Source organism: Sphaeramia orbicularis, chromosome 11, assembly GCF_902148855.1.
Source record: "Sphaeramia orbicularis chromosome 11, fSphaOr1.1, whole genome shotgun sequence".
Lineage (NCBI taxonomy): Eukaryota > Metazoa > Chordata > Actinopteri > Kurtiformes > Apogonidae > Sphaeramia > Sphaeramia orbicularis.
In genome coordinates, this window is record NC_043967.1 from 52336957 (window position 1) to 52354303 (window position 17347).

The window sequence follows — 17347 nt, forward strand, 5'->3', positions numbered from 1 at the left end:
AAACTTTAAATATCAACAGAACTTTGCCATGATGGAAAATACCAAAAATTGCAACTAGAAGAAATGATTTTGTGGGAAAATAAGATCTTAAAAAATATACTTTTGTATACAGAATTATCCAATTAGTTTGATGTTCAATTACATTTAATTATTGATAAATATATGTGTCTATGACTTGGACTTACACATTCAGGTGATCAATTAGCCTTATTTTATCATCTGATTATCATTAATAGGTTATTTCTGACACTGTTGAATTTTACTCAGGTGGAATCAGTCAATAAATCAATTTCTTTCTGTTCGGAACTATAATTACATCAACCACTTGTAAACACAATGTCTTACGATTTTTCAGAAGGGGTGGAGCTCTCTGTTGTTACCAAGCAACCAGCACAGAGGTCGCTGTTTGCAGCTACAGATGGACAATATTTTAACACTGCATTTTTAAAATCTTTTTAGTGGTAGAATTTTGGGGCTAATTCTCCACTTTAAAATGTGAAACCAAACATGAACCTTTTAACACGGGTCAGTTTAGTCTTCAAGCAGGTTTATAATGTCGCAGAGTCCTTGAACACATCACAACATAAGCCAGTTAAAGAATAAAACAGATATCAATATGTAAATTATCTGGAATCTGAAAACTAAGCATTAAAAACCTGCAGGATGAGAGAAAAAAGCAAAAACAGATTTACGATTAATACACAGTTCCATGACAGATTATTGATTAGTTCCTGTACTTGAGACATTAAGACATGACAATGATTCTGGCTCGTTATGTTCATAATTGATTAAGCTGCTGATTACTCCTTCCTTCAGTCTATAAACTCATGAAAACTCACATAATATTCAACGTTCAACTGGTAAGACATTAGAGATCAAACGTGCATTTTAAGGTTGTTTTTTTTTAACAAGTAAAAATGTGTAAAATCACAGTTTTTCTCCAGTTGACTGATTTTACAACCAATTAATAGATTTTACTACTTTTTTCTTTGTAATGTATCAGTTTTAACTGCTGTTCTTTGAGACTAATGTATGACAAGTAATTATTCTATTAAAGAAAGTCCAAGTAAGACATTTACTCTCATATTTGAAGCTGAAGCCTGTTCACGTAAATCATTTGATGGTCACTGCTGATATTACTTAAGGCTGTGTGATAATAAAGGATTTATCACAATATAGTCATGAAAACTATTATTCAGTTATTCTTTACAAAACAGCCACTGCACTGGAAAAAAACAATGATTTGATATTTATTGTGGTAATTAGACATTGACTGAAAATGTGTTTATCTTGAGAACATTTTTGGTCTAGCCCCATTACTTGTTCTCTTGTAGGAATTTCAATGTAATCCGTTCTATTTTATGATTTTGTCTCTTTACAGACTAAAGGAGTAATTTAGGAAATAATTCAGACTAATCAATGAGAACAGAATTAATCGTCATAATTCAGAGTCTCTGTGATGAGTCAGGTTCAGTTTTCCTCTTTCATCAGTGATGTCAAGTGTTGATTCCCTTCGCTGTGCAAACCAGAAACCTGCATTCAGAATCCGCTTTTTAATCAGTTTGATCAGTTTTCAACATGTAAAAAAAAAAAAAAAAAAAAAAAAATCTTTCTGATTGTAGTGTCCACAAAACAAACGGTGCAGCCTGTTGGAGTCTCTCTTCTTCATTCTTTTAGGTCTCAGACGTAGCTGGTTATCAGTCGATAATCAAACTAATCAAAAAAATGGAGGTTGTGAAGCTGTGAGACGGACGTGTGGGTGGAGTTAACTGATATACAAATGTGAGGAGCCAATCAGCTGCCTCCGTTCACTGATGATGCGTTTCGGGGAAGCAAAAGGCAAGTTAAAGCGACTTTGAACAGACAGACGGACCCAGCGCCGGCCTTTTTGGTATGAGATCGTCTGTTTCATCCTCTGCTGTTCTACATCCGGGACAGTATGGATTCATCCGCCACCGACGAGCGCCTTCAACACATTTTCAGGTCATTTTTTTCTGCTGCTTCCTGCTCTACCAGAATGAAGATTGGAAAGTCCTTGTTCAGAGAAAAATGGAAAATTTTCAAATTTATACTGAAACTGCAGCTTGTTTGAATCTATGAATCAAATGTTACAGCTTCAAATAAAAACAAACTGTAAATAAAATGGAAATATTGTGTCTGAAGGATGTTAAATAAGGATATTTTCTCTTGTAGGAAGATTAACTAAATATATTGGGTTTTGAAACGACTGACTGATCGATTAGTTGTACTACCTATTAAATCATTTGCCAACTATTGTGATAATTGTTTAATCAGTCAAAAGAGGCGATCATTTTGTGATGTTTATCCTCCTCTGTGACATTAACCAAATATCTCAGCTTTGAACCACAGAGGGCCTTTGAGAAATTCCTTAATCCACACTTTTCACCGTTTTTTAGACAATGCCACAGATCAATTAATTGAGAAAATAGTTGGTGGATCAACTGTCCATTAAAATAATCGTTAGTTGCAGCCCCATTCTTGCTCCTCGCCCTCTCGTCATCCTCAGCCGTTCTGAGTCGGTTTCAGTTCATATTCATCCACCACCGAGTGTGAGCGTCTGTTTTCAGCTTGTCTCTCGTCTCTAAAATGTTGAAAACCAGCGCAGATTTGAGTCCAGCCTGTGTTGCTCCGGGTTATGAGCTGACCTCGGTGGCCTCTCCTCCCGTCTCCACCAACGTCACCTGGCCCTCCTCGCCCTCCATGATGATGCCTCCCTCCTGTAGAACAACCATTTCACCCTCCTCCTCCACCACTCCGGGCCCCGCCTCCTCCTCGTCCTCATCTCCTCCCACCACCTCTTCGGGGCTGCCGGCGGCTGCAGCGGCGGCGTTGACTGCGCTGATGGTGGTTGCGTTGGTGCTGTTGGCCTGACTCTGGGCCATGGCCTCCAGTTTGATGCGATACTCCTCGGCCTCCTGCTCTTTACGCAGCAGCTGCTGACGATACTCCTGGGCCTTCCTGTTGGCCTCCTGCAGCTGCCTCTGCAGCAGCTCCTAACAACATGAGAAACAGCAGAATAAGTCTGACATCAGACCAAGTTATCAAACCTCTGGGATGATGGGACAGGAGCATTCACAATTAAATTCACAGGGTGAGATGATTTTAATGCTGTTAAAAATCAAGGAGACCAATAACTAAGGTTTGTAAGTGATGTACATTTGCAGTAAAAGGTAATTCTTTACATTAATAAATTAACGCAAAATTATCTCTCAACAAAGTGCAGACAGCTCCTCACAGCATTTATACGCTTCATGGGCTCGAACCTCACAAAAAAATCTGAGCGGCATCAATGGAGAGAAAAAAAATATTTTGCTTCAGTTTGAATTGTGTCACCATTTACACATATGATGTTTAATATAAAAGATGATTTGTGAGTAAAGAAAGTCACAGTTTGTGTTAAAAGATAGAAAAGAAACATCTAGTTTAGTGCTGAAGAGCTCAGAGGACAGAATATCTTGTCACATGTATTTTATGTCACCAACACTAAAGCATCCAATACCTCTGCACATTTTGCCCCAAACTTAAGAGAGTTCAGTGTTAAAGTACTAAAGACGTGAAAATGGTTCCAGTCTGGTCATGTTGAAGCTGCAGTAACATCTTCAGAACGGATTGTGGACAGAGAGCGTTACATTGATGTCACCTCCATGATTTTTTCCAACAAACTGACACTTTTAATGACTTGTAAAATCATCTTTTAAATTGACGAACAACATACATGTAAATAATGGAATAATTCAAGCATGATCACAAAAATAACTTGTGTACAGTAATAATAGTTTACTTTATTTTGTATTCATTTTGCATTGCCTTCGTGTGTGTGTGTATGTGAAAATGATAAGTGAGGTTAAGTATTTACAAAAGATCCAAGGAAACTGATTCTTCATACATTATGCTGATAGGAAGCTACAAGATAGACTGTTGTGTGGAGAAGGGGTAGGAGTAAATTAGTTATACTTCCTCCCACTCCTTTTCGAATAAGCAAATGAAGTCATATTTTGTTGTCATGTATAATTATATGAATTTCATGTTTTCTTGCCAGCTGTTTTATTTCTAAGGACTAAAGTAGGATTACTTTTGTTTTGTTGCATATTTGAAATAAATCAAAGTAAACAGTAATACAGCATGGGGCACAACTGGAAAGCCCACCACTTCAGCTGACTACACAATTAGCTGTAGCTTTTACAGTATAAATAAACAACATAGCTCTCTAAAGTTTTATAATTAATATCATCATAAATATAATCAAATGTAAATTTGTACTGATATTTGAGTCCAAGTCAGGAACAGCTTGAAGTTGCTCAGATGTACTGATAAAAAAAAATTTAAATATCATAAATATATGATCTGATCATCAGCCAATGCCTGTTTTATTTCCATGCCTACTTTAACTCTGAAATAAAAATCAGCTAAATGATGATCTGCTCTAAACGACGTCACTCCAAAGTAATTGGTGATTTGTTTGAATATCGCATAGTTGTCATTTTCTAATCTAATTCAGAGATACAATAGAAACGTTTATTCACAGTAGTAACTTCAGTTGAAAGTGGTTTAAAAACTTCATCTGTACTTAAAACAGATTGTCCTCCACTTACCGTTTCTCCTGTGTCGCTGTGGTTGTTGGTCACTTCCAGTTTCCTCTTTCTGGAAGGAGGGGGCTGAGGCTCCTCCGTCACCACCTCCTCTGTCACCGTGTTGGCCGGTACCGCCAGCACTGAACACACAAACAAACAAGAGTCAACCTCTAACCCCCCCAGATCAGAGTCTGACTGTGAGTTTGTGTTCATATTTCTGTCATACTCTGCTGTCCATGCTGCATGGTGACAAAGAACGGCTGGGCCATCCCTCCGGTGGTCTGCAGGTTGCCGTGTTGGTCTGTTACTATGGTGATGACCCTCTGACCCCCCTCGTTGACAACAGCAGCATGCTGGATGTTGGAGTCCAGGGCGCTGGCAGCCATGGCCTCTTCCGACTCACCTGAAATACAAACAGGATGTGTCAGGGTCATTATAGTGAACGAAAACTAAAATTAAATTAAAATGATCAGTGAAAAGTAATTTACATGTTTACACCTTTTCAAGCGTCTATAAAACAGACTTCCTTCATAATACCTAAAAAACTAGTAAAACTATTAAATTCATTGAAAACAACTTGGGCGCTGCCTGAAGTGGAATCAAAAACCAAGTAGAAAGACTAACTAACAAAAACATGTACCTGCGTTGGCCTTGTTGAGTAGATCGGCCAGGTTGACCACACCCCCTTGGATTGCAGGTATTCCCTGGATAATGAACTGCGGTTGATTGCTGGTGGTGTTGGTCTCCACGTTCATACTCACTTGATTCATGTTCACCTGGTTCTGCATGCCCTCCTGCACAGATACATTTAATATTTCAAACATTCTGTAGGTTCAGTCAACAGAAGTTTCGCAGAGGTCAGCCTCACCTGCAGCAGTAGCATGAGCTCTGTGTTCTGGATGTCCACCGCGATGTCGAATGGCGTCTTGTCAAACTTACTGAGTGCGTGCACGTCAGCCCCGTGTTTGATGAGCGTCTCTGCGACTCCATGGTGTCCGTGTTGAGCTGCCCAGTGAAGAGCTGTCATCTTCAACATGTCTTTGGCATTAATGTCTGCGCCGCTCTGAAACCATCAAACAAAACATGGAGATGATGCTCGAAACAGAGACGAAATCAAAGACACCGAACAAATCGCTGAATTAATGTCTGACACCAATGGTTTGACCATTGTATGTTCAATCCATCCTTCATCATCATCTATGTGACATGTAGATAATTTGCCTCATTTTTTAAAGTCCTTCCATCTTCTGGTAGATTTTTGTCTTCTATTTTATCCTTCTGTAATTACATGTAATTGGTCTGAAAGTCTGAACAATCCACAAAGTGTTTTACAACCATCCAAGAACAGAACCATGGTTTGATCTGGACCAAGACCATATGTTTTGGTCAGAGAGGTTTCACATCTGCAAACTCTAAAGTTTGAAAGTCTGGAACAGACTAGGAAGCTGTGAAAGTGTCCTTAATGTAGGACACACCAAGAGTTAAATATGGAGTCTCTCGCAGAGTTAACATCCACTCTGAAAACAGGAGAAAGACTTTAAGGACAGGTCAACTGTGGATTACAGACTAAAAATGTAACAGGTACAGAATGACTACTGAGGTTTTTTGATGTACAGATTACAAGCAAACATGGAGGATAAAATTTATGAGGTGGATTATGTTTCTAATTTACTTAACATACTGTATTTTTTCAGTCTTTCTAGTATATGTTTGGATGGTGTTCTCAGACCTATGTACATAGAATGTTTTTTGTGTAGAAATCTGATCCAGATTTCCAACACTGTGGGATAATGAAGTGAATCTTCTCCACAGTTCTTACCCGGACGAGCAGTTCCACGATGACTGTGTGTCCCTCGGCAGCGGCCATGTGTAGAGGCGTTCTATCCACTTTGGTGCGAGCATCTCTGCTAACTCCAGCCCTCAACAGGACGTCTGCCGTGGAGTAATGACCGTGTTGAGCTGCCAAATGGAGGGGGGATGTCCCCAACTACAAGACAAAAACACAAAGTTAGATCTATGAGGCATTAATAAAATAGCTTAACATGGAGTCTAGACGGGGGTCCGGAGAGTATGATGCTATGAAAATAAAGACTCTCACCCAGTCTGTAGTGAATGGAGCTCCGTTGGCCATCAGGTTTCTGACCTCATCGTCCTGACCTTTACGGGCTGCCTCCAGCAGCCGCTTCCCCAGGTCCACCAACGACATCTGACGGACAAACAGATGGTAACATGAGGTTAGACTTCATCTGTTTCAGTTTACTGAAGTGAAGGATCATAAAGTTGAGCTGATGAGTGTTTCCACTGGTTATTTCCTCCATTAATCATTAGAACTAATGACAATATAATGATAAAAATGGAATATCACAAATATATCTGACAAACTTTCACAGTCAAATATGACAGTTTTCACTTTACAGGACTGGAAACAAGGAAAAATATTCCAACCCAACTCTCCTTTAGAAGGGACTTTATTATATTACTTCTAACTCATTACGTATATTTTTCCCACATATTTCTTTGATAAATTCATTGCACTGTAAAAACTATACTGTTTCTGATTCGATGACTGACTGATACAGAACATGTACTATTGACAAATTCAACAAAAATGTACAACTTAAAAAAACAAAACAAAAACTGACTACTTTCACCAACATGTTCAGTATCATAAACACTTATAGAAGCCAGATTAGTCAGGTTATTTATGGAACAGCATGAAAGAGTTAGAAATAAAACCTGCAAGGATGTTGCTACTTTAATTGTCCCTGTCTCAAACAATAAAAATAACACTATATGATTTTTGTTTTTTTTCTATTTTAACGTCTGCTTCTTCTTCAGGACTGTCTTTTAATTTCAACAGATGGTAGATTTTTGGAGGGTGATAAAATAAAGATGGCTTCAGGAAAAGTTAACAGCTGATCAATCAACTGATACTGCCACTCCCTCCAAAAAAAAAAGATGCTGGACTGTCGGAAATAAACAACTATTGAATTTATCTGAAATTAAATAATTGCAGAACAAAACATCTAAGTTAAAGTAGTCTAGTTCCAAATAATTAATTTGGAACCCAACATCTAGGATCAGAAGTGTGGGTTATTTTAGGAGCAGTTTTAATTTTTAAGCTGGTGTTGTCCAATAAACTTTGCAACTGCAGTTGGAAACTAATATTATTCATCTGTCACTACTTAAGGCAAACATGTTCTTCTTTGGATTATTAGTGGTTTGTCTGACAAGCCATAAACAATAATATATGTCTGTTTACAGATTGATTTGATAAAATCTTGTCAGCAATTTCGTTGACCAACAGCTTTCATTATTAAGTTTACAACAAAAGGCCCAAAGTTGACAATTTTCAGCTTCTCTGGAAACTGAACATCTGTAGTTTTATGATATTTTGATAAATTATGCAACAAGTCATCACGTTAGCCTCTTTATATAACCATATCATAGACACATTCATTAAAAAACTGTAATTGTAATTACTTGTCCACATGCAAACATGAGATAAACACGGTACGATCTCTCTGAAGCTGATACAACCAATTTTAGTTCGTGATCCCAGCTGGCGTGTAGGTTTTCCATAGAGACATGTTAGCATCCCCTCCTCACATACTTCACCGTAAATACGCCTGTTATTGAGGCTAAAGGCTACGTGTCTATTATCGGACAACCACCGCCTACATGTAGATAAGTTATTTAATTAACACAGAAATTACACTGTATCAAGTGATCATTCCATCCACATTGTAGGTTTTTAGGCGGACAACTTTTTGTGGTAGTCAACTCAGGAAAAACAACTACAACAAAACATGTCCGATAATGGATTCCGAAGAGAATGATTTCAGATTCGTAATAGAACACCGGAAAAATGCAAAATCATGAGGAGGTTGTTCATGTTTTTAAACGCACTGCAGCTCAATGGGTACTTTTCTTGGACATTAAAAATGGAACAATGGTTTGCTTTTATTGGGGAGGCTATGGGAGTTAGCACGCCTCTGTCCGATAATGGAAGTAGCGTCTCTACATTGCGAAACAGCGAAGCAGGACGAGGGTTTTCTGTCCGCGGCCGAGGAGCCATTTTACGCGCCTTCATGGACCGAAAAGAGTCCGCCATGTGCCACGTACCCCCGTCTGCCCGCTGCCCTCTGCTTTCCCCGGTGTTATTTACCACCGTAGCAGTTTCCCCGTCACACAGACATTTACAGTAACACAGACAGGAAACTGTTTGATATTAAGTTGTTGGTTTTCCGGGGGAAGTCACAGAGAAATTTCCTATTTTACACGCAGAGAAAAAACTACTTCCACATCCGGTTAACTAGCATCTCAAAGCACGGTGGCGTCAAACGGCAGGTTTGGGGGAGGTTTGTCGGTGAATACCTCCGGTTATTTGGGTTCCTTCAGAATCAGATTGGAATGTGAAGAAGGAGTAATATCCCGTTTTGTTCCTGCAGAGGACGGCGGAGATGTACTTACCGCGTCCAGGTTTGTTTCAGACTCAGCCCGGGTCCGGGTTTCTGCTGGTGTTAGCCGGCTAGCAGGCTAAACACAACAAACACCTCTGGGTGCGGAGGCTTTGTGTGCAAATGTCCGTCTACGGAAGATGCACACAGGTCAACAGTATGAGGGATTTAAGTCACAAAGCGCAAATCATGGCATTAGGCGCCGCTGCAGCTTGTGTGTCTCTGCGGGTTGTTTTACTGCGGAAAGTTAGAAAAACATGGCGAGGACGCACCAGGAAGTGGACCCTTCAAAATAAGAGCATAGCGTTTGATTCGGTTTTTAATGACACATTTTCTTGATGAAATTTGACTTTATGCTTTCATACGATCAGTAGTTTGTTTTAAAGAATGAAAAGACTTGTGACAATGTCGCCCATGTTCTGGGTGCAAATTATTCGTCCTCTTGTCTAGGAGTATTTAGGTATTTGTCAAACTGATGTCAGTGTGGTAACAGCATCAACTAAAGCACGATTATGAATGAGCATAAAATATTTCAAACGATAACGAGCATAATATGTAAGGTGACGAAGCAAAACATTGCTTATTTAGAAATTACGCATCTAATTATACTTAATGCAACTTGACAAATAAAATGATGATATTATAACATTATTGTAACATAGCTGTCTGGATATGTTACATCAATATAATAACGTATGTAAAATCCATTCTGTTACATAGCAGTTGTAGTTCCTTAATTAAGTATTTTACATGGATTACACTTTTATGTTGAAAGTCCCAACCGGCAGTACGGCCCTCCACTGTGTTTACCTTCACTCTGCTGTTTACCAGCCTTAGCCGTTAGCTTAGCTGTTAGCTTAGCCGTTAGCCTGCTGCATGCAGACTGGACCAAGTTTTGCCTATGGCGTCCTTCCCTCTCCTCTCTCTGCGGTTCCTACCTCCTTCTCCTCCCGGTTTTCGTGTCTTGGCGTAAATAAAGTTATGAAAGTTGTTTTCCCGCCTAGGTTGGTTTAAAAAACTGTTAATTTATGATTTTTTTTTCTGTTAAAAATATGGCCGCTCGGCGACACCGGAGGTGGAAATCTATGCGTTAACCTCCCAGTGGGCGGGAACTTCGAAAACACCCAGGGCAGATCTGAGGTCAGCTCGAGCAGCATCTGCTTGTATTTGGGCCCATAGACCACGCAGAGCACTGGGCTGGTCCCAGATCTGCGTCAGTGTTACTCGGTTATTTTCATGTACTTGGATTGATTTAACTGCTGAAAGATGCAGGACCCAAACCATAGATTATGAGGCAAACTGATCAATATTCAGCTACTTTTTGAGCTGTTTGTCTATTGGATGTTTTGATAATTTTATAATTTGCCTAATATTTAATAACTAAAGGCACAAAACACTTTTTTTTTGACATGTTAAATTTGGTTCCATGTTACGTGGGCCATTTTATTGATAATTTAATCTAAAAAGTAGTAAAATTATCAATTATTCATTTTATCTTGTAATCTCTATCACCTAAATCAATCTTTAATTTTGTTAAATAATTGTAAATGTTTTTTTTGGTCAAAATCAGTTATCTGTACATTCATCCTATATTTCTTTAGCCGTCACTTTTAGACATTTGTGTGGAAACTTGTGTACTTTATCTGTACCTGTGAATAATATGCTTCCTTTCACAACAGGAGTGAATAATAGTTTACAGCTACGTGTATTATCACATAATGTAGATTAAGAAATTAAGCCATGTCATTTTCTCAGATTTTAACTTTCAAGGGTTAAAAATGAGGGGTTGTAATTATCCATAAATGCCATGAGCTGTTCATTGTATGAAGCTGAAGATCTTGTCATTAATGGAGTTCTGTGTGTTTACTCTATGAATAAAACATCTTGTTTTAAACGTACTGTTTAATTTGGTCATTGTTGTTGGAAACATTTAGAATGTGTTAATAAAACAAACTGCTCTAATTAAAAAAGGACATTTTGCTTTATTCTTTGTGACAGAACATAAGATGAGCTGCAGTTTGTCTTCATGATGCTCCAGCAGCAAATAAATACAATGAAACAAGGCACAGATGGAAACAAATAAATAACTCTAAATAAATAATCTGATGTAAAAACATATTTCAGGTCATTTAAACTCAGCGGTGATGAACAAACTATGGTTAAACTCATTAACTGCAGTGATGTGTGGATACAGAACTAAAACACTGACAGGTTGTTGGATGAAATCCTCAGTGTGAACACATTAAACCAGTTACACATGCAGTTTAGGATGAACATGGGGTCAGTTGAAGCAGACGTTTAGATTCAGTGACAGATGGGATGATCCAGGGTCAGAGGTCAGGCCAGCTGACTGAGTGGTGCGTTCACAGCAGCAGGCTGAGGTCGGCCAACAGAGCATCGACGCTGACCAGAGGAGCTCTCCAATAGTTAAAGGACGAGAACTCAGACAGCTCCTCCTGCACAGAGACAACATTGGACACAGTCAGCTGTAGGACAATGCCTAAACGATGCAACAGGTCTGCGGTGGGATTATTTTCAGCTGCAGACTAATCCATCTGTGGTGCTATAGTCAGTATTTGTGTATGTAAGAAATGGAGGATCTACTTTAATCCCTGGACATACTAAGTGATGTAAAGCTCCTAATAATCATGTAAACCAGGGATGTCAAACATGTGGCCCAGGGACCAAAAGTGGCCCCCCCATAGGGTCCAATTTGGCCCACTAGATGAATGTGTGAAATACAAAATTTACATAAAAGATATTAACAGTCAAGGGTGTTAAAAATACTTCAGTTCAGAAGCCACATACAGACCAATTATGATCTCCAGTAAAATAATATAACTTATAATTAATGACAACTCCAAATTTTCTTCTTGGTTTAATGATACAAAAATGAAATGACATTATGAAAATGTTTACATTTACAAATGTCCTTTTGCAATAAAATGTAAATAACCTGAACAAATATGAACAACCTTAAATGTCTTATAAGTGCAAAATATGTCTGCTACTAAATGCATGTACATGTGTAGATCCACTGTGATCTCTACATTGTGTTAATAATAAGATGAGACATAATACTGTATAAATTGGACTTATTTTTAAAGATAAATTTCAGGCCGTACATGGTTGTTCAGGTCATTCACATTTTCATAATTTGACTCTTTTTTTTTTTGTTTCGTTTTTTTAGATGAAGAGAAAAAAATTGGATTATTATTATGATGATATTATTTTACTGGTCCAGCCTGTTTGAGGTCACACTGGGCTGTACTTGACCCCTGAACTAAATACTAACTGTATTTGGTTCCTTTCTCTCTGGTTGCAATAAATCAATTCTTTCTGCTTGTGATGATTCATATAAATGACACAAACATGGAGGTCGTTCTTTAGTCTGATGAATTAAATCAGTTTTTGTGATAATCGACGCTCTTCCTCACCTCCTCATCCTGACTCCTCTTCTTATCCTTTCCTTTGCTGCGATTGATCGGTTCCTTGATCAAACCCAGGTCCTCCAGTTCGGACAGGTCGAGGGCTGGGATTGGCTGCCTCCAGAAGAGGAAGGAGTCGTATTGGCTGTTTGACTTCTCCATCATCACTCAACCTGAAATGGAAAAACATAAGATGAGAAAACTGAAAACTAATGAGTGAGGGCTAGCTGAGGTGGACCAAACTGAAACTGAATTAAAAAATAACACTCATTTACACAAAAATATTTTTCTACTGGTTAAAAAAAAAGTATAAAAAGAACATTAGGATGACAACACTAATAACACGTAATATTCTGACACCGATAATGTAGAAATCAGATGGGTTTGCCTACAATTTGTGCAGTTTGTGTGTGTATTTTCTGCATCAACAGAACATCAAGTTTAATTTTTGTCTGAAATATTTTTTCATAGTATGAAAACTCAAACTACATTCATGTCCTTTCAGACACAGCTTTTTACACAACAAAGGGATAGAAAGCATTTATTATGTACACCAAAGAATCACCTTAAACATTTATGTAATATCTTAAAAAAAAAAAAAAAAAATTAGTGGAACAATTCATTGAAAAAGGACAAAAGTAAAACCAAAGAAAAATATATCTTGACATATTCATCACTTATTTAAAAAATGAATAAACTAGCTAAAGTCTTGCGAGGCTAACACATCCACAGCCAGCTACTAAAGCTAAACTAGACTTTAGTCTGATTTATTTGACTTTGTTATTTTTCCCCGCAATAGTTTAAAACAAATATGTTCCTCATAGAGTGGTATTTGAGTTAGAAAATACATTTTTAAATAAAATGGATTTAAGCCATCTAACCTTTAATAATTTTATTTTTATTTTTTTATCATCTCATTGTGATATCTAGATATTTAACTAATCAATTACCTGGTATTCATCAGAAAAATCCAGTTAGACAGCTAAATAAATGGATAAACATCCACAACATATACCTTTTTCTGACATTATCTTATGTTCATGGTGGAATTTATGTGATTCACTGACAAATTAAGCAAATAAATCTACATAAAATCACGATTAAGTCTATGTTTACACTGTTAACAGCATCCTGACAGTGTGTTTACCTTTAAGGCCACAGTTTTATTTAAAGGTGAAATTGATATTTCTGGTCTAAACCTGGTTGTTTCTGTCTTGTGGATATTTTTGTTGTCAGTGGATGTTGATGCTGTCGGCCTCGAATAGAAACTGGGTCAACATGACTCCACAGACAGAAATAAACCACTGAATTTCTAACACTGATGCACATTTCTGCCATTTGACTGCTGAGTTTAACAGTATGTTATATTAAAACCATTTTATGTAATTAATTACAAATATTTCTCACATAAAAGAAGACAAACCTCAAATACTTAAGTCTTATCTCTCATTTATATAGTCTTTTTTGAGTCAGTATGTTTACTTCTGCCAACGCCATTTCATTCTGTTGTTTTCAGTTGCAGGGTTTAATAATAATAAAAAACCTTCTTAAAACCATTTTATAATGATTTCAAATATTTATCATATGAAAGGAGACCGTTATAGGTAGTTTAGATCTCATTTCTGTTTCCTACACTATTTATCTTATGTTACTGTTTATTTCTGTTCTACTTTTATGTCTGTTATGTTTTTTCTGTCCATCTATGAGTGTTATTTTATCTTCTTCCATCTTTAACTTATCTATATTATAAAAGGGAAGTGGACCCTGTGTGTGTTTCTCGGGCATCACACAAAATCCGTAAAGAGCTGACTGCTGCAGTTTGACATACTTATGTATTTCTGGTCAAGGAAGAAACTAGCGAAAACAGCAAGTTGATGGAACAAATATTTTGGGAGATATTAGTAGTTTTAGAATACAATAGCCTTACAAATGCCCAGAATCATAGAATCATGTGGGTTACCTAGCAACAGATAAACAATAGGACCACATTGCCATGGTGTCAAATTTCATGTGCTGACACAGACATGCCAGCTGAGAGGTTATTCAACTGAAAATGCCAGTGGAATTTACCAAGAAAGGAAAGACAGTAAAGGAACTGGATCAGAGGATCTAGAACCTGTGGTTCCCCACGGGTCAAAGTGTCTTTAAATCAGTTGTGTGCATCGGTGCTTGTTTTACTCTGCTTCTGCTGAACTAACTTTGAATAAGGTTATGTTATTGTTTTAATGGATAATTAAACATCAGGCCAATGGAAACACACACAAGGTTTTTATTTAGATCCTGATTTCCAGGAAGTACATTCACGTTTAGTCCATTTTTGTCCTCATGTGCATCCAAATAAACACAACTTTGAAGTATTTATAATATAAATGCTGATAAACATTTATCATTCATTCCTTATTTTTGTTTCTTACCACATTTACAGTAACGGATTTTACATATTCTGATTCCTCTGCAACAAAACCCAACTCACATCTTTGTGTGTTTTTTAGTTTATGTTGCTCGGACAGATTATGGATTAACTATTTTAGATGTTCCATTTCATATATTGATCAAATAAATGAAGATAAACATTTATAAAATAAATCTTAAGTTTGTCTCACACATCATTTATGTTCTATATAATGGGGGGGGGGGGGGGGGGTATTATTTCCCCTAATATCAAACTACATCCACATTTCTGTTATTATTATTATTATTATTATTATTATTATTATTATTATGATCTGCTGTTATTGATGTTTGGAATTCTGATTATACATATTGTTCACATAAAAACAGAAGTTTAAGCCCTGTTTGTGTTTTATACATTTATTGTTTCATTTGAGCTCAGATTTCTGACATAAACTGCTGTTTTTATTACCATTAAAACCATTTACCTGATATTTCCACATATTTATGACGTAAAAGGAGACAAACCTTGTTACTTTAACTCTTATTTTTGCTTCTGATACGATTTAGAGCCTAATTTTAGTTTTAATTTAGACTCTTGACACCAAACTACATTTACATTTCAGGTATTTTTTTTATTTATTATGTATTGCTGTCATATTAAAAACAGAATAGAAATATTGAAATCCGCTTGTTTTTTTTTTATATTTATTTTTTCTTAATATTCTTGATGATTTTGATTTAATAATACATCCAATTTGAACCATTTTCAACAACAACCACATATATTTATTTGTTACTTCACAAACCAATTACTGCCTAAATGTTTCTACTGACATTAATATTTCTGTCGTTTTAATTTGTTTTTATTGATATCATACAGGGGTGACAAACATCGAAAATTCAGCCCCTTTTTTGATTCCTGTATCATATGTAAGGCTATACTTTCCATTAAACCACATTCACATTTCTACCGGCTTAATACCGGCTGCTTTTTATTAATACTCATCTATTATTTCGAGGATTTTAAGACAGTATATCCATTTTATTTGCCTTAAAACGACACTTTACAGCCTGGTGTCTGTTATTGATTATCTGACCACATTAACGGGTATTTTCTGATACGAACCGGGTTTTTTTTAAGGCGTTGGCCCAGTTTTGAGGCTCCGAACAGGCCTGTGACTCAGCCAAACAAAAACACATTTTCACGACCAATAAAATGTATTGATCACAAATACAGGCATTGCCATTTTTAATTTCACTGATATTTAGTTGGAATATTGCTGCTGTTTATCGATTTTCAGACTAAAACGCACAGACACGTGTCGACAAATGGAAATAAAACCAGATTAAATCTTTTCTTACCTTTGTGTTTAAGGCCACGGGATGAAAAATTGTGTGTTTTCTCAGATTTTTCTGTTTTTCTTTGTTCCTCTGTTGGTTTTCTTTGGTGCGGACGCTCCAGATGCGGCAGGTTGAATGCGGTCTGCGCCTGCGTCAAACTAACCTAAATACAAGCAAATACTTCCTGTTCATGTATTTAAAAATAAAAGACAATAAAGGCGTAATTTTCAATGTTTTTTCTCTTCAGTTAATATTCAAATTTAACAATTTGGTATAAAAAAAAAAAAAAAATCTCCTTTAGACATTTATTTATGCGTTTGTTTATCAGCTTCTTGTTGATATACCACATAAACTTTAATTTACATCTCAAACTATATGATAATGTGAAGATTACATAATCGTATTAAAGACTATTTCCATTGCCCTATGCTTTTAACACTGTATTTGATTTTTGTTCTTACTACATGTGCAGGATTATATAATATCTGATTTCAGAAAAAATAATATAATCCAACAATTACACAATCACTGTTTTTTAAATATTTTTTTTAATTATATAACATATGATATTGATTACAAATTACTATTATATTCATTATCATATTAATTATTAACCCCGACCGTCAATACAGTGACGTTGAGAGAATAAATAAAATGCATAATTATTATTTCTTTATTTTTTTTATTCTTATTATTATCAACGGGCATATTCTTTTGAGATTATTTTATAAATGTTGTTTTAAAGGATTTTTGCTGATTCTTTTTGTCTGTTAAACCTTTAAATTTACTGATCAATGATTCAAGATGAATAAAATGGATTAAATACTGAAGACAAGTTTTTGTTTGTGTTGAAGTGAATGTTAGTGCTCTTATTTTGTTTGGTAATGGCCGTGGTTTCCGGTGTGCTATCTGCTCCTCAGACTTGATGACAGTACTGATACATGTTACATCTCCATCCATCTATGGACCCCACCCTCCTAATCCCCCACCTACCACACCCCTCACGTCGACATTTTAGCCCTAATTCAAATTTTTAATGGATAAATGTGTGATTGATTAGTTGATTAAATATTGATTGATTGTTCACGGTATTTTACACAAGATGAAATATTTTCTCATTGTTGCAAGAAAA

General features: G+C 36.5%; 3 protein-coding genes across 5 annotated transcripts in view; 1 reads left to right on the forward strand and 2 right to left on the reverse strand.

The window, feature by feature from the left end:
* The window catches only part of LOC115428086 (glutamic acid-rich protein-like), a 657495-nt gene that overhangs the window by 207734 nt on the left and 432414 nt on the right, over positions 1–17347 (forward strand). The gene's annotated exons all lie outside the window — the stretch shown is intronic.
* On the reverse strand, positions 448–10268 carry LOC115428105 (GA-binding protein subunit beta-2-like). 3 transcript variants are annotated; one of them, XM_030146941.1, is made up of 8 exons: positions 9991–10268; positions 6691–6798; positions 6412–6579; positions 5461–5655; positions 5233–5386; positions 4819–4995; positions 4614–4732; positions 448–3014 (listed from the first exon to the last, which is right to left on the reverse strand). In XM_030146941.1, exons 2-8 carry the CDS (start codon positions 6796–6798, stop codon positions 2655–2657), a joined length of 1281 nt encoding a protein of 426 aa, XP_030002801.1. In that variant the 5' UTR covers positions 9991–10268; the 3' UTR covers positions 448–2654. The 3 variants fall into 3 exon arrangements, with proteins under 3 accessions (XP_030002801.1, XP_030002800.1, XP_030002799.1); XM_030146940.1 differs by having other exon boundaries at positions 9863–10266; XM_030146939.1 differs by lacking the exon at positions 9991–10268 and adding an exon at positions 9066–9579.
* Positions 11012–16372, reverse strand: mllt11 (MLLT11 transcription factor 7 cofactor). Its single transcript, XM_030146971.1, has 3 exons — positions 16237–16372; positions 12490–12653; positions 11012–11508 (listed from the first exon to the last, which is right to left on the reverse strand). The coding sequence occupies exons 2-3, from the start codon at positions 12643–12645 to the stop codon at positions 11416–11418; spliced, it is 249 nt and encodes an 82-aa protein (XP_030002831.1). The 5' UTR covers positions 12646–12653; positions 16237–16372; the 3' UTR covers positions 11012–11415.